This window comes from Pseudoliparis swirei, chromosome 6 (assembly GCF_029220125.1).
Source record: "Pseudoliparis swirei isolate HS2019 ecotype Mariana Trench chromosome 6, NWPU_hadal_v1, whole genome shotgun sequence".
Classification (NCBI taxonomy): Eukaryota; Metazoa; Chordata; class Actinopteri; order Perciformes; family Liparidae; genus Pseudoliparis; species Pseudoliparis swirei.
Window position 1 is genome coordinate 5657359 of NC_079393.1, and position 26089 is coordinate 5683447.

Below are 26089 nucleotides of genomic sequence, written 5' to 3' on the forward strand. Positions count from 1 at the left end.
ACAAAGAATATATAGGACGCTAATGCAACAACAACAAAAGAAAAAGAAGGACGAACTTGCCTCCAAGTGTCCAAGCCTCGCGTCATGGAAAGAGTTGCTTTGTAGCAGCGCGAGACTCACCCCAAAGCAACAGCGTCCCGTGGTCCGTGTTGACACTCTGGAGCAGGAGATTGCTTAGTTGCTTCTTTTTTTTGCTGTAGTTTTTTTTCGTGGGTTGGATTGAAGATGGGCAGGAACCTGTTTACAAGGAACACGCAGCAAGTTTGAGTCCCGAGTGTGTGTGTGTGTGTGTGTGTGTGTGTGTGTGTGTGTGTGTGTGTGTGTGTGTGTTTGGGGCTCACAATGCGCAGGGAACCCGTCCCCCATCCCTCCGCGGGGCCACTCCATGCCGGACTCGAGGATCACTTCTCGGCTCCGTGATGAGAAAACTAATGTCCGGATTCCACGGCGAGGTTGCCGGTCCTTTTTTCTGAGGATTAAAAGCACCGACGGAGTTCTTTTGGTGAAACCGTTTTTTTTGTGTGCGCGCGCGCGTGTGTGTGCGTGTTTGAACCTGTTGTGTTTGGGATGTGAAAGGAGGAAGATAGTCCAATTGTTGCTCCTGTTCATGCGTCGTAGAGCGGTTATAGCGTGGACTAGGCAGTCAACAATAGAACTCGAGCCTCAATGGGCTGAGGATACACTTTGTGTGTGTGTGTGGGTTGGGGTGGGGGGGTGGGGAGGCAGATAGAAGTAATATTTTTTACATAAACTGTTGACTTCTGTGTCAGCAGTCAAATGTGCTGAAGTTACACTATGCGGTTGCACACCTGATGCGCCAGCTGCCATGTAATATGAGATGAGTTTAAATATTACAGTGAGCTCTGTGTCCGGACGCTTCCATCACGCCATGCATCCAGACGGCAGCGTCCGTATGACGCCACGCACCATGTGCATGTAGATTTTTTCTTCTTTTTCTTCTTCTTCCGGTTTCCTTTTCGGACCCCACTGGAGACGTCGCGATGTCGGCGAAAGCCAAAGCCAAGGCGATCTACACGTTTCAGAGCGAAAACAAGGCGGAGATCAGCATCCTGGAGAACGAGGAACTGGTCATCTTCGACGAGAACTCGGTGGACGGCTGGTTCCAGGGGGAGAACAGCCGCGGGGAGAAGGGCCTCTTCCCCGCGTCCTACGTGGAAATCATCCGCATGCGCTCCAACTCCAACGCGACCGACTGCTCCATCAGCCCGGCGGGATCTCTGGGGAACGACTCCTTGTATTTCCCGTCGCCCCCGAACCCGCCGCTGCCGGGTTACGACGACGACGACGACGACGACTGGGACGACTGGGACGACCGATCCACCGTGGTGGACGACGGGGAGCGCGGCAGGAGCCCCGGGGCCAACGGGCACGCCCGCCGCCCGCCGTCCAGCAACCCCAACGTGCACTACCGGGCCAAACCGCACATGGAGAGGCAGGACAGCGTCTCCAGCTCGCGGAAGTCCAGCGTGGTGGGCCGGAACCTCAACAGGTTCTCCAGCTTCGTCCGCTCCGGGGTGGAAGCGTTCGTGTTGGGCGACGTGCCCATGATGGCCAAGATGGCCGAGTCCTACACCGTGCAGATGGGACCCGCGGGGCCCCTGTGGCAGGAGAGCCCGCAGCCGTTCTCCTGCTCCATCGAGGACCCCACCAAACAGACCAAGTTCAAGGGCATCAAGACCTACATCTCGTACCGGGTCACGCCGAGCCACACGGGGCGCCCCGTCTACCGGCGCTACAAACACTTCGACTGGCTGTACAACCGCCTGCTGCACAAGTTCACCGTGATCTCGGTGCCCCACCTGCCCGAGAAGCAGGCCACGGGGCGCTTCGAGGAGGACTTCATCGAGAAGCGCAAGCGGCGGCTGGTCCTGTGGATGAACCACATGACCAGCCACCCGGTCCTCTCCCAGTACGAGGGCTTCGAGCACTTCCTGATGTGCGCCGACGACAAGCAGTGGAAGCTGGGCAAGAGGCGGGCGGAGAAGGAGGAGATGGTGGGCGCCCACTTCATGCTGACCCTGCAGATCCCCAACGAGCACCAGGACCTTCAGGACGTGGAGGAGCGGATCGACACCTTCAAGGCCTTCGCCAAGAAGATGGACGACAGCGTGATGCAGCTCACGCACGTCGCCTCGGAGCTGGTGCGGAAGCACCTGGGCGGCTTCCGGAAGGAGTTCCAGCGGCTGGGGAACTCGTTCCAGTCCGTGAGCCTGGCGTTCGCGCTGGACCCCCCCCACGGCTCGGAGGCCCTCAACAAAGCCGTCTCCCACACGGGCCGCACCTACGAGAACATCGGGGAGATGTTCGCGGAGCAACCGAAGAACGACCTCTTCCACATGCTGGACAAGCTGTCGCTGTACCAAGGCCTGCTCGTCAACTTCCCCGACATCATTCACCTGCAGAAAGGTAAGAACCGTGGTGGGTTTTAATCTGCGAGAGAATCCTCTCTGACTTCCTTCTGCACCCCGGCTGTCGATGCAACCCCCCCCCCCCCAAAAGATGCTAACGATGATTACAACCGCGACGAACGCAGATGTTTGGACGCTTCCTCGGCCGCGCATCTGATTTTTATTCCCTGCAGCTTCAGTCATGTTTGAACTGAAATGCCCAAAGGCAGCGATTCATATTTGAATTTAATGAACAGTAAATCTTCTTTTTCCTCCAGCCACACAATGGGCTCTTCATGCCACGGCAATTATAGTTGATCAAAGGGGCGAAGTGGATTATTTATTATTGGACCCCAATTCTCGTTATCGCCGTGTAACGGGTACTGTAGCGTCCTTCGATTATTTAGAGCATCGACCGTGAGAGTTGCGAAGGCTTCAATCATTGTTTTTACGAATATGTCGGCACAGTTTCGGCTAACGGGGAACAGACTGAGCCAAGCAGACGGGCGCTTCCATGTGAAGCTAAAGGTGGGGCACACACACACACACACACACACACACTGGGACTCACATGCACGCTCAGCTGGACCGGCAGTGTAAACAAAGCAAGAGAAGCTCAGATAATAACACACAGTGACTTCCTGTCACTGCTCAGGAAGACATACCTCGACTATATCCTCACAAAGAAAATCATTGTTTGCTGCTAAATGCTCTAATTTCTTTATAATTAAGCACCTTTTAACGGTGACGTCGTCCTTCTTTTCGGGCTCGTTCTGTACTTTAAACTTTTAAAGTGTGTTCGGGCATAATTGTGGTTAACGAGTAACCGTTTTCCTCAAACTGCAATTAACATTCCTGATTTGAATCCTCCGTGACGGTTATGTTTGCGACGGACGATTTTTTCCCCCCCATAAACATAATCTCGAAGTGTTGAAGCTCTGCTCCGGTCGGCATGGCAACGCGGGCGGTTTTTCTTCCGTGAGCCCCGTCCCCCGTGCTCTCAAACAAATACCCGTATCAGCTGTTGGAGGGAAAATGTTATCGCCCGTTCCTTCAAACAGCTGGCGGTCGTTATCGCGGAGGACATTTGTGATGCGATTCGTCACTCCATCCACGAGTAAATGGGAAAAACAAAGCCATCTGAAGGGTCAGTCCACACAAAGCACACACAGCAATGACGTTGTTCTTGAATGCTCTGGAATGTTTAATATTTAAATGCCCTCCAGAATAAAATTCCATTCACCGCCATTATCTTGAAGGTGGTTATCCCCAAAATGTCTGCTTGGCTATATGCACCACCGCGGGAGGGAGGGAGGGGAGTAGAAAAATGTGTCTATTTGTACTTTTGGTCAATTGACCTACAACTTTTTTTTAAAGAAAAATGTTCTTCCTCGTTCAAGGGAAAAGTTTAATACCACCACTACTTCCTCAAGTCAACACAGTCAAGCTGCTGGTGCTTCATGTTGGCTGAAGCTGCGTAACCGACACAACGGAGTCAAATATTTTTGACTCATTTTCCTTTATTTTGAAATGGTCGCATGAAGCCAGACCGACTGTCAATCAAATCAAAAGTTACCTAGCGTCACTTTAAGGCACAGGTGTCAAACACAAGGCCCGCGGGCCGAATGCGGCACACCACGTCATTTTATGTGGCCCCTGACGGCTTGAAAGACATACGATCATCTTTTCCTCAAGAAATTTAAGAAAAATATCCTGTGCTTTTATTTTGAAGGTTTCAAATTGAATTGATTATTGTTATAATATTAGAGAAATGTTCTTATGTACAATATTTCTACACTCAAATAAACAATAATCAAATGCAACGAGAGTTATTTCACAATATGTTCGGGGGTACTTCGTACAGTGTTTCAGGGACGCCGGCCCTTTAAGAGGCGGCCATGATGCTGATGTGGCCCTACGGTGAAAATGAGTTTAACACCCCTGCTTTAAGGGAACACTAGAAGGAAAGGAAACAAGAGAAAGTAATTCAAATGTTTCTTTGCAATCATGTTTGGCATTTAAAAAAATCCCCAATGGATTTATTTTGTTGTTGCCGGGATGAAGAGAATTATATTTTAAGATGACCGGGTCTTGTGCAGACGTTTTATGCCAATAAGACACATTCCAAATTAATTGTTTGCAGCATCTAATATTTCTGAGGAGAACTGACCGTAAGTTTAATAACGTCGTGGTAAGTTGTCAACATACCATTTTAAGTATGTCATACGTTGCTGTAGCTGGACTCTATTTTAGACTTAGAGTAGATCTGTGCATTGAACCTTTTTTAGCATGAATCGTGACACCCTCCTCAGTGATTGTGTATATGTTTATTGCTTTTCCTGATGTTTTTTAAAAATGATTTTATGATTCGGCCTATATTTGACCGTAACCTGTATGTTTATTGCTTTTTATGATGTTCCCGTGATAACCTTCTTCTCCCTGAGTGAAGGCTTGTAATATCTGGCCACGGGAACTACGGTAGAAATGTAGCCTTATAGCTAAGACCGACACATTTACCCCTGGGTTTATTAATGTTGTTTATTGCTGAGTTATGTTCAATGCATTGAGTTGGCACACACTACTTTATCATAACAGTGCACCTTGAACTTTGACCCTCTTGCAGACGACGATGGGTCAGAATGGCCGAAGAGCAGGCTAATTTTATTTCCACTTTTTTCGCAAGTATGGTTTCAATTAAAAGTGAATGAATCCTTCATTCAGATGCAGTCGGTGAAAGTCCCCGAGCCGTGCGAGCCTACGGGCGATGTTATGAACCCAAACACGAGGGCGTTTGATGTTTCCGACGTTTGTGGGACGTCCACAACTCGTATAAAGCGTAAATAGCGGTTATTTATTTCATGGCGGATGGCGGAAGTAAAGCCACGGAGATAAGCCCCGCCCCCTCTCCAGCGCGAATGAAGTGGACGAATGAACCACGAGGAGTCGGGCGAGTAAAGCGTTGGGAATATTCGCCCCGCCTGACCACTTTTGGTTGTGAACGCAGCATGACGCATTTAACTTGTCCGATATGCCGCCGTGCCTCTTGTCCGGCCCTCGCAGCGTGGTGTTAGCCGTTACCATAGTTACGGTCTGGAATTCCTTGTAAGCGTTTATGATCGTCTCTTGCTCGTCAGCGGGGGAAAAAAATCAGCTTTTTCTTTGAGTTTATTTGACTTTGTGCTGTTAGAAAATCATGGTTCGGGTGACCGACGTTTCCCCTTTTTGAAGTAACTATCCTGATTACTGAAGCCTGGTTCCAATCAACTAGATTATTTGAGAGCCTTTGAGAAACTGAGATAGCCTGACTTCAATCATCGGGTTGATAATTTAAGGTGGCTAATAGGACATTTGATCGACTTGGTTGAACCACGTACGAGGACTAAAGGGGCCCAGGAGTTTTGCCTCCAGGTTTTGTGGTTATTTTATTCTGAAAGTCAAACAACAAATGCAAAAGATTGATTTTGTGCTCTTTAATTAAATAGATTGTGATTTAAATCGTGTTTATATTTAAGAGGCACACAAAGCCTTTGTACATCTGGTTGTGTTGGACAACATCAAACACCTGAGTATATTTAAAAAAGAATAATTTGGGAATCTGTACCGAAACTTGGGTATTGTAAATTGTAAATTCTTGCGTACGGTACTCAACCTACAAACTGCTGGCGGTCCTGAAGCAGGTTCTTCGTGGAGGCGGAGACCTTTTCCTTCCGCTGGGTCTTCCCTGCCGGCCCACTCGCTCCCCTGGATTGTCTTGTGTTCTGCTGAAGCAGACGCAGCTGTGGCAACACTCAGAACACACAGAACTGAGGTCGACCTTTTCCGGAGCACTACTCCTCCTCTTCAGGTCCTCGTTGCTTCGTCCCTGCCTGGACTTTGTCCTTCCTCTGAGTTCTATAGGAGCGTAGGAGTTTGTTTTTTGAAGTAGATGTTGTACTGTAACTGTGATCTTGGTGAGCATGTGGACTGCAGGAATGTGAAGTGTGTTGGGCAGGGACTCCATGTGGCCTCCATGAGAAAACCTCTCCTGACATCTCTTTCTCCCATTTGTTTCTCTATCCTGTTTTGGCTTTTGCTCAAATGATAAGTGTCTTTCTTTTGTCTGTGTTGTTGCTCAATCTGCAATCAGCCCTGGTGTCATTAATGGAGAAAGTAGATCTCATCTGGCCTGACCGCTGTGCTGTAATTTGAACCTCCGCCAAAACTAACCCCAAATACCTTTTTAACTCATTTGAATACCACTGACAATCTTGATGTTCAGGGGTAATTGCGTGGCATTGTTGCAGAATAAAGGGCCTGCAAGGTTTTAGGGTGAGACAGATTTGTAACAATTACTTTTTAGGTAATCCAGGAACTGTATTGTATTGTGTCTCTTTGGTTGTTATTGTCCATAATCATAAACTGAGCTTTGAAGGTGTAACCCGCTGAGGTCACAGCAGCGGTGACGCGTCGTGGTGTTCGTGAGAGTAAAGCCGATATCGTGTTCTGGAGCTGGCAACAAGCGGGGACTCTAATCTGAGACAAAACCACCTTGTGACGCTTTGACCGAACACAAAAGAGTGAAACCGACTCCCCCCCCACATCGCCACACACACACACACACACACACGGAGGGCGTATCGGTCTGATCCGATCCGGTGATGAAATGCGAGGCGTTGGCTCTGCGTGCGATCCGGATCCGCGAAGGACTCGTTGAGGAGAGTAAGGCAAGCAGTCGAAGTTGGATTCTTGTGAATAAATTGGACTTTTCAGTCGTGTGCTAAGCTAGAAAAAAACCACACCGGAATAAATGCAGTTTCAAAACTAGAACGGGCACTCGGTCGAGCGCATACCTTCGCATATCACAAGATTGGGCATTGAATTATGAACATTTTGGCATTAGTCGCATGCCAATTGGATACAAATTGACCGCGCTATGGTAAAAAGAAGATGTTGACCTTTCCATGACCTTGACCTTTGATCCGATCGATCCCAAAATTGAATCAAATGGTCCCCGGATAATAACCAATCATCCCACCAAATTTCATGCGATTCGGTTTAATACTATTTGAGTAATGCGAGTAACACGCATACAAATAAATAAATAAATAAATAAATACACGGCGATCAAAACATAACCTTCCGCATTTTCAATGCGAAGGTAAAAAGCACGAGTTCATAAAGGACGTACAACCGAGGGGAAGTAGTCGTGACACGCGTGCAGTGTTTTCAAAATAAAGCGCACCAGAGCTTATCGTCGTTCTCCTTTTATCTGGACTTGCATTGAGATGCAATAGAAAGCGTGTTTGCCTTTTGCCTCCAGCTGCAGCTGATAGTGGGATAAAACCTAGAAACCTTCTGTGGACCCGAGCGAGCTCCTCTTGGACCCCCCCCCCCCCCAGCCCGACTTTATTATCTGGACAAGAAGTGAGTTGTCCTCCATATGGCAACGCATCACAACACCACATGGGAGCTCCATCGGTTCCGAATGCCCCCTTGATCTGAAACAGAGGTCCGTGTTTATTGTGCCTGCGTGCGAGCACACACACACACACACACACACACGAACGAACATCTTTATTTTTATATTGCCTCACAAACGTGGTGCAGATTAACATTCCACACACGGGTTGCGACATGCAAGGAAAAACCGCACCGTCAGCAGCAGGTAGGATGAGGAAAACCTCGGGTTCGGTCGTGCAGCAACTCCCGGACGTCGATTGCGTGTTTTTATTTTTCGCCGCTTTCTGCGGTGGCGACGGAGAGCGAGCGCATTTTCTCTCCCGTTTGCTCGCTCATAAATCTGGACGAAGGCCACGCCCTCGTCTTCGCACAAACTGTCGGTCCTCTGCATTCCTGTCTGCGCTGGCCCAGTTTCACACCGAAGGGGATTACAGATGTCTCCGGGGAGTCGGCTTTTCTACATTCCGTCCAGCTCCCGGAGAATAACTGGAATTGGACGAAACTTTCGAGACCCTTTCAGTGCGATACGAAGTTCAACGCTTTCCCCAACACCGTGTCGACAAAGGCGGTGTTTCACAAAGGAGTGTCAGCTGACTTTTCACAGTTTTAAACGGGGCACGGTCGGTAGCTATGAAGGCCACTTGTAGACAAACAATAGCCTCCTCCTTCGTCTCGATGGTACGGCTGCGAGTCGAACCGCGCTCAACGTTTTCGCCTCGCATCAATGCAACGTGTGTGTGTGCACATGCACTGAAGTGGCCAAATAAGTGCACGTGTCTAATGGTCCTTTCTGTTCCAGTTTCCTGGTTAAGAAGGCAGCAATAAATACAAATCTGCGGTAAAACCCCTTTTTGTATGTAACCTGCCCAAATCACACGGTGAACAGACGACGTTAGCAACGATGCGACGCATCGAGTGTTTTCTCAAGAAGTTGGTGGAGGCCATCGAAGATGCAACATGATTCAAATACATGCTAATGTGGCTCTGTGTCTGATTGTAATACATATATTTTTCACTCAGACAAGATTTCTTGAAACAGGATGCCATATTTAGGCCTTTCGAGATAAAACATAGTTCTTGAAATAAGCTGAGAACTGAATTTAAGCTGTATGTGGAAGTGGTGTGTGACGTCTGCGAAACAGTAGCTTAAAGGTAGAACAAGATGCATTGTCTGAAGTTGAGCTGTCGGCATTGTCAAAGCTCCTGTTTCTTACGAAAATGTGACTTGTTTGGTGATTGCATCTTGTATTAATTGTTCTCAGATATCTTGTATCAATGACCGTGTTTACATGCATTTGAATAACTGGCTTAGTCGGACTGAAATCGAATGATCCGTTTCATGTAAACACCTTTGTTCGACTATGTGCGGTCCGACTACGATCCGATTAACACCCCTGGATAACTCGATCCGATCCGGTTGATAATTCGACTATCGCGGCATGTAACGGTGAATTGGATTAGGAACTGGACTTTGCGTCTTTGCGCATGCTTGAGATCCCGCCGCCCTCCTCCCTCCCATGTCGTGACCCGGAAGTCGAAAGAGACGATAAGTTGTCACTGCCGGGAGCCTGGCCGGCAGAAAACAAACAAACAACGCTCTGGAGAACACAAGAGCCACCACACATCTCTGGACCGAAGAGCAGACAGAATTTATGCTTAATGTATTGAAGGAGTTGAACATACTAAAGTTCATGGTTCTTTCTCGAAATGTTGATGTTGTTGGTTGTTGTTGGTGGTGGTGAAGAGGTCAAGCGGAAATGGCTGTATCACCACGAGTTGTAATGAAAACAGCGCCACCTATCGTATCGGATATGACATGCTTTCGGCCAATGATTCGAATAACTCACTGCCATGTATATTGGGATAATAGCAGATCCCCCAAAAGATAGCATAGTCCGACTAAAGCAAGATTCGAATTATACCATCATGTAAACGCACTGACTGAGGCAGATGAACTTATTTCTTGAGCAGAAGTGGTTCACAGCTGGAGGCCTCCTGTGTGCAGTGTGTGTGTGTCTGTTGGGCCCAAAGGAAGCTCGTCGATGTGACCGGGTGTGTAAGTCCATATCCGGCCTTGTGAAAGACTGGCGACCTGTCCAGGGTGGACACCTCTTGGTCAGTGCACGCCGGGATAGACATGAACAGGAGAAGGGCTTATGGAGGTTGCCTCTCCAAGTCTCTGCGTTGTTATGAATAAATGGAAAACAGAAGTCATCGAAAGGCATCTGCATTTGCTCGTGTTTTGATCAATCCATCCTTTGGCATTGGTTAGCTCACAGATTAACTCCATTAACCTCCGGTGCAGCAAAACAAACCCCCCCCAAAAACTAAAACGTTGTCTTCCTCGTCACGTTTCGAAGGGAGCGTTTACCCCGTCGGCGTCCCACTCGTCTCGCTCCCTTGACGGGAAGCTTTAACTGTCGGGAAAGAGTCTGGCTGTCTGCCAGCGGAGCTGTAGTCATGGTAGCGCTGACGAGATGCTCGGGTGGTTGGCACGGAGACGCCCTTTCTCAGAGGAGAGGACATTGTTTTCGCGGTTGCATTTCGTGCGTCGCGAAGGAGCGCATCGTAAAAGTCGGGACCATGTGCTTCAGAAGAATCATTCTTGGCCTCTCGAATGTTATTGCAACGGTTCTTGCTAGACAAACGTTACAGGGCAAATCAGCAGAGAAAATCACCCATCGGTTCCAGAAGAAAAGGACTGAAACTGTTCTCGATTAATCAAATGTCAACATCGGAATAAAAGAACAGAACGCCTATTAGACTCAGAGGGATCATTATTACACGGGACAATTGTGATGTAACATTGTGTAGTCATTTTACGTGATGTGTGATGACATAACGGCGTAAAACATGTCTGAAAGGAGCGTAGATTTGTAACTGTATAATAGTTTTACATCAGTTTGTCTGTGCATATATATATATATATATTTAGAAAGCATCTGTTTGCTTGAATAAAGAGCTTTAATTGGAGCTATGGGAAGCTTAATGACTCATTTCTTTGACTGTCCTGGTCAAGAAAGAAGTCGATGTGCGCAGAGTAATATCGAGTCTGCGGAGGAAGTCGCCTGATGGCAGACTGAGCATTTCTGGAAACTAATTTTCCTGTACAGACTGGAGAGGGTGGTTCTGTTGTGAACATTCCTCATCCCTGAAGTAATACAAAACAAACAAGAATGGGAAATATTTGTTTCAGTATCCCGTCGCCAATTCACTCACAATAAATTTGACCTAACATTGGTTGTGAGGGACATTCCAGCTCAGGACATAAACTCCAGCTCCAGGTTTTATCTGTGTATCTGATTGGCTGGTGTAAACACCATGATCTAATGTTAGCTTACTCAGCACTAGAGTTTTTTTATGTTTGTGTATCTTCAAGGCTCTTAAGACCCACATTAAACTCTGGCAAACATCACAGTCCTTTTGACCCTGTCATGCATTCTTCAAGCTCAGTTTTTCTTCCACTCTTCTCTCCTAAAGCTTCTCTTTCCTCAGTATTTTCAGCTCTTCTGTGCATGTCGTGTCCTGTCTTTCACTGTCAGCTTTCCTCTCTTCTCCTTTCCATCAGGCTCAAATGTCAGTATTTACTTTGCCTCGTCATTATCGCTACGCCGACGACACACAGCTTTACATCTCCAGCAAATCCATCGCACCCACCACCAGCAACTGCATCGCAGATATAAAGAACTGGATGCAAGCCAACTTACTCGAACTCAACAGCGACAAATCCAAAATCCTGATCATCCACATCCACCAAGACTACAATACATCCAAATCCTCATCATCTACATCCACCAAAACTACAATACATCCAAATCCTCATCATCCACATCCACCAAAACTACAATACATCCAAATCCTGATCATCCACATCCACCAAAACTACAATACATCCAAATCCTCATCATCCACATCCACCAAAACTACAATACATCCAAATCCTCATCATCCACATCCACCAAAACTACAATACATCCAAATCCTGATCATCCACATCCACCAAGACTACAATACATCCAAATCCTCATCATCCACATCCACCAAAACTACAATACATCCAAATCCTGATCATCCACATCCACCAAAACTACAATACATCCAAATCCTCATCATCCAAATCCACCAAAACTACAATACATCCAAATCCTGATCATCCACATCCACCAAAACTACAATACATCCAAATCCTCATCATCCAAATCCACCAAAACTACAATACATCCAAATCCTGATCATCCACATCCACCAAAACTACAATACATCCAAATCCTCATCATCCACATCCACCAAAACTACAATACATCCAAATCCTCATCATCCACATCCACCAAAACTACAATATATCCAAATCCTCATCATCCACATCCACCAAAATCATCAACAAACTACAATACATCCAGCATTCAGCTACTCGTCTCCTCTCCCACCATTAATGCCAGTTAACTGACAGTTCGCTCCTTAAAGCGAACCAAAATGTCAGCTAGCTAGCGGTCTCTAGCTCCAAGGCTTGCGTATCTCTTCAAAAACCGTATTGTTTTGAATAAAATGTACAATCCTGAGGAGTTAATGGCTACAGAGAAAAGAGAAAGAAGACCAGAGAGCTATTGCGACAGATTAGAGGTAGCATGTGTTTTGACTTTGCGAGGGTGTTAGCCGTTAGCCGTTAGCTCACCAGCTAACCCAACATTTTATCCGTCGCTGCCTTAAAATGGAACTTGTGAACTCCACAACGTGGGACGTCACGTTGCCGACGTGCTAAAGGCATTCAGGTGCTACCGTCGTGAGAGCACTTTCTGTGCAACGGCAACGTGGATAATAGCGTTTAGAAGCCACCAAGGCTAACAATTTAGCTAGCTGGCGAGCAGGTGTGGTCCGGGAAATAAAGGCATAACGAAAGTAGTAAAATATGAGGCCGTTGTAAATATCCAAAATATAGTTCAAACATCAAATTTAAAAATAAAAATAAAATATTTTGTGTTGTTGTTGCTATTTTCATTTACCTATTGAGAGATGAAGAGGGAACAAACACCTCATCGGTTCACTGTGGTGCTTTACTCAGTCGGCAGCAGCCCCCTACACACACACACACACACACACACACACACACACACACACTAATGCTTCGTGTTTTGTGGTGACGAGCCTCATTTTTCCGTTTACCCGTCTGTGTTCAATGTGAATAACATCCATTAATCCTTCCCAGTCACGTTAGCTCTTCCTATGTTTGAAATCTTTGGACCGCATTCACAGATTTGTTTATTTGACAGCACACTGATGAGTCATTCTTATTACGCAGATTAGAAAAACACACCATGTTTCCTTGTCAGGAGTTATTTTTGAGATTTAACGGTTTTACTTTGTACACCAAACCATAGCACATTGTCTTCATAAATATTTGTACTTTTTTTGTATGTGAGATATTTATCCCAGTTACAGGTCTTACAGGAAAAAAGGGGGTTTATATGAAGTGCTTTGCAGCAGTGAAGTTAATGCCTTCACATGTTAACCTCGTACTGTTCACACGCCTCTAGAGGATTGTGAAGCAATACGTTTCCCATGTGTTCAATTAACCTCATAAAGAGAAAGGTACAACTTTTGTAGCAGCATATATGGATTTTTAATGATGGGGTCATTTCATATGACAGTTTTCCTAATTTCCTAAATATTTTTTTTTATATACACTACCGTTCAAAAGTTTGGGGTCATCCAGACAATTTCGTGTCTTCCATGAAAACTCACTTTTATTTATCAAATGAATTGAAAATTGAATAGAAAATATAGTCAAGACATTGACAAGGTTAGAAATAATGATTAATATTTGAAGTATTAATTTTGTTCTTCAAACTTCAAGCTCAAAGGAAGGCCAGTTATAGCTTATATCACCAGCATAACTGTTTTCAGCTGTGCTAACATAATTGCACAAGGGTTTTCTAATCAGACATTAGTCTTCTAAGGCGATTAGCAAACACAATGTACCATTAGAACACTGGAGTGATAGTTGATGGAAATGGGCCTCTATACACCTATGGAGATATTTCATTAGAAACCAGACACTTCCACCTAGAAGTCATTTACCACATTAACAATGTATAGTGTGTATTTTTGATTAATGTTATCTTTATTGAAAAAACAGTGCTTTTCTTTGAAAAATAAAGACATTTCTAAGTGACCCCAAACTTTTGAACGGTAGTGTATATTTTGCAAAAGGTCTTGAGAGCCAATTAGTTTTTAGGAAAACGTGTGTCACAGCACCAACACGAGCCACACGACTACATGTTGTTCTGGGATGGAGTTCCATCTCCAGTTAATGACGCCTCCGCTTTGGGATTAAACAGGAAGAATAATTTGATTTAAACCGTGGTCCCAGATGAGAGTTAATTAAAATCAGATCGCACTTTACTTGACACTGCTGTGTGCAAATGTTTGGATCTTTAGAATTGAGCCGTGGAGTTTTGTGGAGAACAAATAATAACGCTGTGGGGAAGTGGGAGATGTCATCAACACTATACACAAGCACGCAAGCAACACACACTGTAAACAAATACAACACATTTTAGAGGGGGGGGGGGGGGCGTTCTCAGTGTGTGTCAAATGGATAGAAGCTGGATGACGGGGAGAAGTGCTGCACTTCCTGAACGCATCACCGCAGTGACCTTGGGCTGCAGGAAGGAGGAGTTCAATTCCCCAAATGGTTGTGGCCATAATTAATCTTGACTAGCCTCATTCTTGTTCACACACACACACACACACACACACACACAAACACACACTGTATAACTGAGTCACAACTAATTGGGAACAAATGTCTTTGTTCCCAATTATCCTAAATAAAAACACTCAAACTATAAGTGGGCTTGTTGCAACAGTGCAGGAGGCACTTCGGCTAGCCACAGCAGATATATAGTGAGCCATCATGAAAACTCATCATGGGTACATTTTAGATTTAGATTTAAAACTCTCATGAACTGAAATGTATTAAACATGGAAGAAATAATTAATCTCCACCCAGCTACTTTTGCAAATTAAATATTATATTATGAAAATATACCACGAGGAACCACTTGTATATACTACTGAGGGGTATAGAAAGAAAAAAAGTGATAACATTATAAACTAGAATGGGCACTCGGTAGAGCGCATACCTTCGCATATCACAAGATTGGGCATTGAATTATGAACATTTTGGCATTAGTTGCATGCCAATTGGATAAAAATTGACCGTGCTATGATAAAAATAATATTTTGACCTATCTATGACCTTGACCTTTGACCCGATTGATCCCAAAATCTAATCAAATGGTCCCCGGATAATAACCAATCATCCCACCGAATTTCATGCGATTCGGTTTAAAACTTTGTTTGTTATGCGAATAACACGCATACAAATAAATAAATAAATACACGGCGATCAAAACATAACCTTCCGCATTTTCAATGCGAAGGTAATAATTCTGGGAGTATATTGTATATAGGTTTTCTCTCACTCCTTCATACATTTGGGTATTTAATTCTATGAAAAGGCCTCACTCGGATTTAACTTCCTCGTCCCTCTGCCCTCCCTCCTTGGTATCTCCCCAGCTCAGACCCATGAAGCTGTCACATGGGAAATAGTTCAACTCTCTCTATCGGTCGCCTGGTTGGGCGAGATAAACAAATCCGGCGACTCTCCAGACCACCGGCCATTTATCATCAAGGCAGGAAAGCCCTTTCGTGGGAAAGAGTTTAAAATATATATAAAAATAACAGTAGGAAACTTCCACTGCTTTTTTTGGAGGTTTTTATTTTTGCAGCTTGTATTTTCAGCTTTAATAGGATCTGTTTTTTTCTTTGTGAGCAGATTTAGTGGCGAGGATGAGCACATGACGCTTTCTTTGTGATGAGATTTTGGATTAGCTGATCTAAAAAAACGTTGATTCAACCCCCTGGTACACACACACACACACACACATACACACACACACACACACACACACAGACAAAGTGCCTTTTTCTTTATGTCCCACAGACGTGCTATCTGGCGATGCACATTCTCCACTCATGTGGAAAACAGAATACATGAATGTAGGTCACCGCCACAGACTGAACGGTCCACACGCCGCCGTCACTGGAACCGCCTGAGTGCTGTTCATGCTTTCCCAGACTTCTGCCAGGGATTCCATACGAAGCCCGGGGCGGCATGAACTCCCAGATACACAGTTAATGGATGAAAAGCTGCAGGCTGCAGCAGACACAGGGCAGACGTTAAAGTAACAACCTGGCATGTGCAAACCGGTCCCCGCTGGTGAGCTCATCTGCGTGTCTTGAGATCAAAGCCGAGCAGGGAGAGCGATCTCTCTTGTTCGAGGCAGACGGCGACTCGCTAATCTGGTGGGAAATGCAGAGCGGCGACGCGCCATTCGTCTGCCATGTTCTTCCCCTGGAAAGTGACGTCGTGCTGAGGTCACAACTTGTCGGCGATATACTGAATCTAGACATTTTGTATGCAACTGAAAGAAAAAGTCATTGTTTCTGAGTCAATTTCTGGGGGGGCAAAGTTACACTGTTGGTCTGTATATATATACATATATATATATATTTATATCTATGTATACATAGATATATATATGTATATATTATTTATATATATTTATACATTTATATATATATTTATTTATATATTTATTTATATATACAATATATATATATATATATATTTATATCTATGTATACATATATATATATGTATATATTATTTATATATATTTATTTATATATTTATATATACAATATATATATATATATACATACATACATACATACATACATATATTCAGACCCACCCAAAGCCCACACAGCAATAAAAATCTCAGACTCTCCTTAACTTTTATTACAACTTTTGTGACAGAGTTTTTATGTTTGTGCTTTCATCAGGACACTTTTACTACTTTTCAGAAAACTCATCGCCGGCATCTCATTGGGGCTCTCCAAGATTGACTTTGGCTTTTTAGTTGATGGTGACTTAAAAAAAAAAAAAAGGCCCGTCCAACTTCTTACAACATAGTCGTTTGGGTTCATCCGCCTCTTTTCAGTGTCTGGATTATCCAGAACAACGATGACATCATGCTTGTGTAAAGACGCCCTGCTGTTCAATGTGTTGACATGCATAGTCGTCTTAAAATCTAAAGAAAAGAAAACCTAAATATCTCAAATAAAGCCCTTATTACTCTTACACACCGCCATGTGATCACAGGAACACGCTGTGGGCTTCTCACCAGCTGGGCAAGTAAAAACACAACGACGTTCCATTGGAGATGAATTAGATTTGTTTTTTTTGTTTTTTTTTATCCCGCTGCACGCACTTTCCTCGATACGCGAGATGAGGATTTTATTTTTCCAAATGTGTCATAAATGTCCTCATGGACTCATGGATGAGAAGCACGGCTTCATGTGTGGAACAGTTCACAAGATAATGTCACAGTTTATAGAATAACATCACTTCTTCTTCTTCTTCTTCTTCTTCACCACCTTTTTCTTCACCACCTCTTCTTCTTCACCACTTTCTATTTCTTCTTCTTCAAAACCTTCTTCTTCTTCTGCTTCTTCTTCTTCTTCACCACATTCTTCTTCTTCTTCACCACCTTATTGACCACCTTTTTCTTCACCACCTTCTTCTTTACCACCTTCCTCTTTTTCTTCTTCACCACCTTCTTCTTCTTCACCACTTTCTTCTTCTTCTTCACCACATTCTTCTTCTTCTTCACCACCTTATTGACCACCTTTTTCTTCACCACCTTCTTCTTCTTCACCACCTTCTTCTTCTTCTTCACCACATTCGTCTTCTTCTTCACCACCATATTGACCACCTTTTTCTTCACCAACTTCTTCTTCTTCTTCTTCTTCTTCTTCTTCACCACCTTCTTCTTCTTCTTCACCACCTTATTGACCACCTTTTTCTTCACCACCTTCTTCTTCTTCAACACCTTCCTCTTCTTCTTCTTCTTCTTCTTCTTCTTCACCACCACCTTCTTATTATTCTTCTTCTTCACCACCTTATTGACCACCTTCTTCTTCACCACCTTCTTCTTCTTCAACACCTTCTTCTTCTTCTTCTTCTTCTTCTTCTTCTTCTTCACCACCACCTTCTTATTATTCTTCTTCTTCTTCGTCTTCGCCCAGGTGCCTTTGCCAAGGTGAAGGAGAGCCAGCGGATGAGCGACGAGGGGAAGATGGACCAGGCCGAGGCCGACGGCATCAGGAAGCGCTGCCGGACGGTGGGCTTCGCCCTGCAGGCCGAGATGAGCCACTTCCACCAGCAGCGAGAGGTGGACTTCAAAGACATGATGCAGGCCTACCTCACGGAGCAGATCGCCTTCTACCAGCGCGTCGTCCAGCAGCTGGAGCGCTCGCTGCACATGTACGACGGTCTGTGACGCCGCCGCCGAGCGGCTGTCCGGTTCAAGATACCAAAAAAAGACAACAACAACAACACAAAAACGAGAAACAAAGATCCGAGTCGTGACTCTTTTATCGAGACATTTTGTGTTGGAAAAAGACTTGCGGATAAATTAAGCGATAGTTACTGGAATTTTTTTAAATAAAACACATACAGTCTTTCACTTTGATGGATTCAAAGTCACTTTTTTGTTTTCCAAGACCTACTGTACCTTTCTATTCCTGAAATATGCATCCCGTAGGAAATATCACAGCATATTGTTTATTTTACATAATTTAATGTGTTTGTAACTATAGGTTTCAGATTCATAGCGAATCTGTCGATTGTTCTAAAGTGTAACACCATGAAACGGGTCCTGTTTGGAAATTGTCCCCTTCTCTCCAACATCATGCACTTTGGCTTCTATTTTTTTTTACCCCCCCCCCCCCATATATTTTGGTTTATTTACAGATTTTTCCCCTTGGAGCATAAAAAGATCGTATTTCTGGCCACTGCGTACTTCAGTGACTTTAACTCTTAGTTAAAGTCACAAATGTCCATCTTAACGTCGCACCGTGTTGAAAACTTACAAATCAGCTTTTTTCTTTTTGTTGCTTTTTTCATGCATTAAGTGCCTTTTAAGAATCTTGAGGGAATCTGCTGGAATATTCTTGAGTCTTATTGTGGGAATTATTACAAATGGAGTTGCATTTAGAATCAAGTTTGCACATGCTTTTATACGTGTGTGTGTGTGTGTGTGTGTGTGTCTTAAATCAACTGCTGCGCTGATCAATTCCCTTTTTCACGGTGGAAAAAACGAAATCTTGATTCTTTTCTGTTTCCTGTTAGGATTTTAAACATCTAATGCACAAACATTACCAAATGGTATAATTCCGATCATCTGTATACTCTGTAGCCGTAATAACTAAAATGCGCTTCTTTGCTTTCGGGCCATGAGTTTGACGAGATGATCAACACCACTCTTGCGTCAATATAAAGCTACGACGAGCAGATGGTTAGCTTAGCCTAGCGTGAAGACTGGAAAGAGGGGGACGCAGCTAGCGTGGCTCCGTCCAACGCTAATCTAATACGTACTGATTCATAATGTTTTGTTTAAACCTGTACGAAAAACAAAATGTACAAACTTAAATTAGTTTTAAAACCACAACTCATCGCCGAGCTAGCTAGTTTCCCCCGGTTTCCAGGCAGTATGCTAAGCTAAGCTAACACGCTGTTAGCTAGAGCCAAGAACAAAATGCAAATGGGAATATTTCCCAAAATGTTGACGTATTCCTTTAGTAATAATACCGTAACGCTCTGTGATCACGTTGAATGAGACTTAAGGGACCGCGAAGACTCTTCACTGCCTGAATGAGATGTTTATAACTCAATCAGAGTTCTTCCAGTCGCATGACTCACCCGGTTTAACAGGAGAAATACAGAAAAAATAATGGCAACTTGCGGTTTTTGGCGAGGCTATCTTTAGCGACGCGCTAACCTATTTACGCGGAGTCTGCGTCTGCAATTATAAGCATTCTACACGTGTAGAGACTGTTTGATGTGAGCTCGACACGCGCCTCCTCGAGCCCGCCGGTTAATTCCTCAGTGGACTCTTCATTTTTCGGCTCGATCTCTCGGCGGTGCGTTTGAGGGCGGATGAAACGTGAAAGGAAACATAATTCTGTGACCTCTCCGCTCCGTGTTTGTGCGGTTATTCGCAAAATGTGAAAGTTAGAGCTTTATTATGGTTCTCACTCAACAACGAAGTGCTGATTCAGTAAACACATGGCTTGTGTGTGTGTGTGTGTGTGTGTGTGTGTGCGTGACTCAGATATGTGTCAGTCCACATCTGCAGCCTTTAACTTTTTGCTGTCTCTGCTGTTGTTTCTGTTTCTTTTTTAACAACCCTTTTGCTTTTCATACTTTTTCCGTCAGCATTTGCACTCATCACAGTTTCTCCGAAGACCAAAGAGGTTACATTTTCTCCTGGGCTTCCTTTAAAAAAACTGTAGTCCGTTAGGTTGAAGTGAAATTGAATGTTCTCTCTGGTTTTGTCATTGAATCTGTTTCGACTCTGAAAGGGAGCATTTTGGAAGAAAAAAAAAAACATTCCACAAAGAAACTGTAAAGGACACCAAATGAAGAGACATATTTGAGGTTAAATGAAAGGTGCAAAAGAAAAGAGAAACGTTCGCGCTCAATTAGGTTTCATAACTACATGTTCCTCTCATGTTCCAAAGAGGCATGACAAGTAAAGCGCCAGGCGTTTCACACAGGTGGCTGCTTCTTGACATGGATGTGCGATGTGCGGGTGAGTTGCTGGAATTTCAGTGAAATAACAGATGTCGATTTTCCATAAGTACTTTGTCACTTGATTTAAGGGAAGGGGACCGACATTTTTTTAAATAAAAGTAATGAGGATGATCGCCTGCTGTCTTTCTCTTCTTTCTGGATTTGTCCAGTAACACTGTGAATTTTCTTTCCATGCAGACTTCATTATATATAGACTACTATACTGTTTTATAGTTGGGAAATGTGAGAATCATATTTTATTTACAATTGCCCGAATATGACCCCTCTCCTTTATCCAATGAATCTTTGTTTTCTGTATTGTTGTTTCTTAAAACAAGGATATCTGTGACAGTTTTTCCTGAATGTAACCAAAACAGTGACATCCAGGAGCTGCTATCCAAAATGTCTGTGCGCACGCAAACACGACGACGCGCCAAGAAATGTGCGTGCGTCTCGCTTCGGGGTCTGAACAGAGCAGACGCATCAATTCAAGGTCGGGTTGCAGTGGGCAATCTGGTCGGTCTATTATCTGTGTGTTTTCACCAAGAGAGCATGTGTCCCTGTGTTTTTAGCCATGGTAACGTTGCGGCTGGCATTAGTCTGTCGGACTGAAATATCTCAACAGCCATTGGGTGAGTTTGCCGTGACATTTTGTACAGACACTCATGTTTCCCACAGATGCTGATGTTTCCGATCCTCCCCGGGCCACCGGAGAGGGGAACCGTTTTGGTTTTGAGTCAAATCTACTCGATGGATTACTTGCTGCAGACCTTCACGGTCCCTATAGACTAACTTTTGTTTACACTTAAAGCGAGACAAGTTCACCCCAACATTTAAAATGGGCTACAGTAGTTTTGTGTTAAAACGCTCACAACAAGGTCTCCAGATTTCTTGTCGCTTTGAGCCAATAGCCTTATTGTCCAATTATGTCCAATGACGGCCGAACAGAGCCTGGCAGTTCTCTCTCTGTCTTGTTTCACATGAATTCATTCTTAAAGGCCACATGGCGATGGCTGAACCGGCAGTGAGCAGCTAACAGAAAGAACAGCAGCTAACGGTGCTAACAGAAAGAACAGCAGCTAAAGGTGCTAACAGAAAGAACAGCAGCTAACGGTGCTAACAGAAAGAACAGCAGCTAAAGGTGCTAACAGAAAGAACAGCAGCTAACGGTGCTAACAGAAAGAACAGCAGCTAAAGGTGCTAACAGAAAGAACAGCAGCTAACGGTGCTAACAGAAAGAACAGCAGCTAGTGGTGCTAACAGAAAGAACAGCAGCTAGTGGTGCTAACAGAAAGAACAGCAGCTAACGGTGCTAACAGAAAGAACAGCAGCTAAAGGTGCTAACAGAAAGAACAGAAGCTAACGGTGCTAACAGAAAGAACAGCAGCTAGTGGTGCTAACAGAAAGAACAGCAGCTAGTGGTGCTAACAGAAAGAACAGCAGCTAACGATGCTAACAGAAAGAACAGAAGCTAACGGTGCTAACAGAAAGAACAGCAGCTAGTGGTGCTAACAGAAAGAACAGCAGCTAGTGGTGCTAACAGAAAGAACAGCAGCTAATGATGCTAACAGAAAGAACAGAAACTAACGGTGCTAACAGAAAGAACAGAAGCTAACAGTGCCAACAGAAAGAACAGCAGCTAGTGGTGCTAACAGAAAGAACAGCAGCTAACGGTGCTAACAGAAAGAACAGAAGCTAACGGTGCTAACAGAAAGAACAGAAACTAACGGTGCTAACAGAAAGAACAGAAGCTAACGGTGCTAACAGAAAGAACAGCAGCTAGTGGTGCTAACAGAAAGAACAGCAGCTAGTGGTGCTAACAGAAAGAACAGAAGCTAACGGTGCTAACAGAAAGAACAGAAGCTAATGGTGCTAACAGAAAGAACAGAAGCTAATGGTGCTAACAGAAAGAACAGAAGCTAATGGTGCTAACAGAAAGAACAGAAGCTAGTGGTGCTAACAGAAAGAACAGAAGCTAATGATGCTAACAGAAAGAACAGAAACTAACGGTGCTAACAGAAAGAACAGAAGCTAACGGTGCCAACAGAAAGAACAGCAGCTAGTGGTGCTAACAGAAAGAACAGAAGCTAACGGTGCTAACAGAAAGAACAGAAGCTAACGGTGCTAACAGAAAGAACAGCAGCTAACGGTGCTAACAGAAAGAACAGAAGCTAACGGTGCTAACAGAAAGAACAGAAGCTAACGGTGCTAACAGAAAGAACAGCAGCTAACGGTGCTAACAGAAAGAACAGCAGCTAACGGTGCTAACAGAAAGAACAGAAGCTAACGGTGCTAACAGAAAGAACCGTCTACATGAAGAAACCAGAGAGAAGCTTGGATTACAACACATAGAGGGAGAGTTACATCACTATCGGCTCAGTGCGCCATTACGTCACGATACCTTTACAAAGCAAATAGTAGTTTATTGCTGTATTCATAATTGGAATTTCGAAGGAAGAAACAGCGAACACACATTCTCCCATGTTCACTTTTAGTCGAAGAATACTTTTTTGAAAGTTCCGTTGAATGAGTGAAGCTCTCCGTCTGGCTTCATGCTTGGAGACAGCTGACGATTGCCAAGCTGTAATCTCCGACAGTATGTTAAAGAGAGAACCCCCCCGCTTTCCCATTTACTCTGTTCCAGATGTTTTGGAAGCACACGTTTCATTTGGACAGCTCAAAATCGACAGCTCCATTGAAGGGAAGGAGGCGTTGGCATGAATCTAGATCATATTGAGCTCCCTGTTCTACTTTAACCCCAACTTCAGGTGTCTTTGTTTTGTAGCATATTATAGGAACACATCCTCACTGTCGCGTTGACATAATGGAGACACACAGCTTCACAGTTGCTCCACTGGTTGCCAAGAACAATTTGTAAGTTACAGATGCACCTCCTATCATTACAACTTTTAAAACTAGAACGGGCACTCGCTAGAGCGCATACCTTCACATATCACAAGAGTGGGCATTGAATTATGAAGATTTTACACATTAGTTGCATGTCAATTGGATACAAATTGACACAAAGAAGATGTTGATCTTTTCATGACCTTGACCTTGACCTTTGACCCGATCGATCCCAAAATCTAATCAAATGGTCCCCGGATAATAACCAATCATCCCACCAAATTTCATGCAATTCGGTTTAATACTTTTTGAGTTATGCGAGTAACACGCATACAAATAAATAAATACACGGCGATCAAAACATAACCTTCCGCATTTTCAATGCGAAGGTAATAAAAGAAACAAGAATCCAGATGTTTCTATTTGAACCCCGCGCCTGGGTCCGATGGTAATGTTTGTGGGTTTTTCTCAGGTTTGGTGTATCAGGAACTGGAACGGCAGAGTGATGTCACCTTCATGATACGCGCCAGGAGGAGGTGGCGTCATCAAGACTCACAGAGGAGTGCATATCTACGTTTTAACCATAAATCCCCACACCAAATTGGGTTTAAACGTTGTTTTCAGACTTATTAACACTTCAATATTGCACACCGCAGAGTATTAGTGCAGCAAAAAGGCCTCAATGGTCGTAAAATGACACTTTGGAAAAAAGGTTCCAAGAGCCTACGGTATTGCCAAAGTAATGCTAACGGTGCACTTCTCCGCAGCCACCCAGTTCGTGTGAGGGAGGAAGTGGGGGAGATGAAAACCGGTTAACTTTGCCTCCTTTTAGGCTTTTTCCATCAGACGCAGCTGGAGCCTGAACGAGCCGACTACCTCGTTTCCAGAAGAGAACAGATGTTGATACTGATCCAGCCAAGTGTTAAAATTGTTGTATCATTAAAAAAAACTGTTGCTACTGGTCACATTTACATTACTTAGCACATTCTTCTCTTCATGCCCGTAACCTGCAATGCAACACACCTGGCTCATCTAAAAAGGATGTAAAAGTGTTTTTCTTTCTTTCAGGTCTGCAACGCTGCTCCTGCTGCTGCTGCTGGGGCACATGGTAAAAACGTTATGGCCCAAAGTGCCAGCAGATGTCCATTAAAAAAACAAAAAAAAACAAGATGCTGAGCGAAGGGGAAGGAGCAGTTTCATGTCTGCGTAGCCTCGGGAGGAAAAGTGCACCTCCAGCCCCCGGATGGGACGCCTCGGAGGACACGACGTACCCAGAGTCCTCGTTTGTTTGCCGTAATGAAAGAACAAATCAGTCTGAGGACAGAAGCAAATGTGCGAAGGTTCAACTGTTTGACTGCAGACATGAATCACACTTATTCAAACATGTCAAAACTCCAAGTTTTAAACCCCAAAGTTTCCAGAAGTAAGTTTCCCCAAAGAGTTTTGTCTGTATGTGAAGCCCCCAAAAGGGGATTATTGCGTTAAAAGTGTCATCACTATCGCTTTTCATGGTTGACCTGTAGAGGAATGACATGGACGTGACCTCGGAGGTGCAGAGGATTACAGCGTCCTCCTCCTCCTCCTCCTCCTCCTCCTTGAGCATGTGAAAGAAAAAAAGGCAACAGATGGTCAAATCAACACACATGGTGGGTTTGGTAATCCCGCCTCCTCGGCTCAACGTTCAGACCAGTTTGGGGAGTTAGTTTGGGAGAGGAGTCTGGGCACTGCCAGTCTTTGAGGTTGGTTATTTCCCCTTTAGGGTATTACCGATATGAGCTACATATATATTTCAACCTTTCCGGAGAGATCACGGTTAGTATTTCCTCCTCATTGCAGACGTTTTAAGCTTGTAATCTTGTCAAATTAAGCAATATCCTCTGGTAAAGGTGCACCGTGAAATAGCCAGAGCCAGCTGCTCCAAAGAAACAGGGGGCAGAATGTCATCTCTATACAATCTTAAATGTAGATAAGTATAAAAGTTATGTGAGATTGAGTATTGGTCTGTGGAGAAGAAAGGGGCCAACACTGAGGTTAAAGGTCACAGCGTCACTGGCTCCACAATGTTTGATGACATGAGGTCACCTTCTGGGATAAAAGTATCAACCTCGGGTTCATATTAGCACTTCTTCTCTTATACACATGCCAAAAACAATTTGTATACCGACCCAAAGCCAGCCTGGCTACACTAGAGGACATTCCAGTGGGTTGGACCTGAAATACTTCCACATTGTTTCCAGGAAAGACCCAGAAGAAGATTTTTTACTGGTGGAGTTTGTTTTGCAAGAAAGTCTTCCGACGCGTTTATTATCCTCGACGCGGACGTCACGGCCGGGTGACGTCCGCGTCGAGGTGTGTCAACAGAGGAGATCGGTAAATATTCTCCCTGCTTTAAGATTTAAAAATGGAGATTTAAATTGAATCCCGTCCACTCAGCGTTTATCGACTGATTTCTTTGCCAACATTTTTAAAAACAAGAGAGACAGAGAGACGAACAGCCTGGAGCGGCTCCGCAGACGGTGAATAGGAAACTGATTGTATGTACTTATGGAGCTGATTTATGAGCCAGCATCATATTTGTCTTGTGATAATAGTCACACATCACACACTCTGTGAGGAAGTATCAGTGGTAAATAATTAACTCGAGTACAACTTTGAGGCATCGGTCCATTTTCTACGAGATACTTTACAACCC

At 44.3% G+C, this 26089-nt stretch overlaps 1 protein-coding gene across 2 annotated transcripts; it reads left to right on the forward strand.

Moving 5' to 3' along the window:
• The first annotated feature begins 121 nt into the window (after nt 1-121).
• On the forward strand, nt 122-25507 carry snx33 (sorting nexin 33). 2 transcript variants are annotated; one of them, XM_056416354.1, is made up of 2 exons: nt 122-2427; nt 24466-25507. In XM_056416354.1, exons 1-2 carry the CDS (start codon nt 1002-1004, stop codon nt 24507-24509), a joined length of 1470 nt encoding a protein of 489 aa, XP_056272329.1. In that variant the 5' UTR covers nt 122-1001; the 3' UTR covers nt 24510-25507. The 2 variants fall into 2 exon arrangements, with proteins under 2 accessions (XP_056272329.1, XP_056272328.1); XM_056416353.1 differs by lacking the exon at nt 24466-25507 and adding an exon at nt 18003-18446.
• Nucleotides 25508-26089: the final 582 nt, after the last annotated feature.

Bases quoted from the DNA above. Each gene is read 5' to 3' on its own strand.
- snx33 (XM_056416353.1), top strand. From the start codon at position 1,002: ATGTCGGCGAAAGCCAAAGCCAAGGCGATCTACACGTTTCAGAGCGAA. The intron at 2,428-18,002 runs GTAAGAACCGTG...GTCTTCGCCCAG, and splicing joins CATCATTCACCTGCAGAAAG to GTGCCTTTGCCAAGGTGAAG.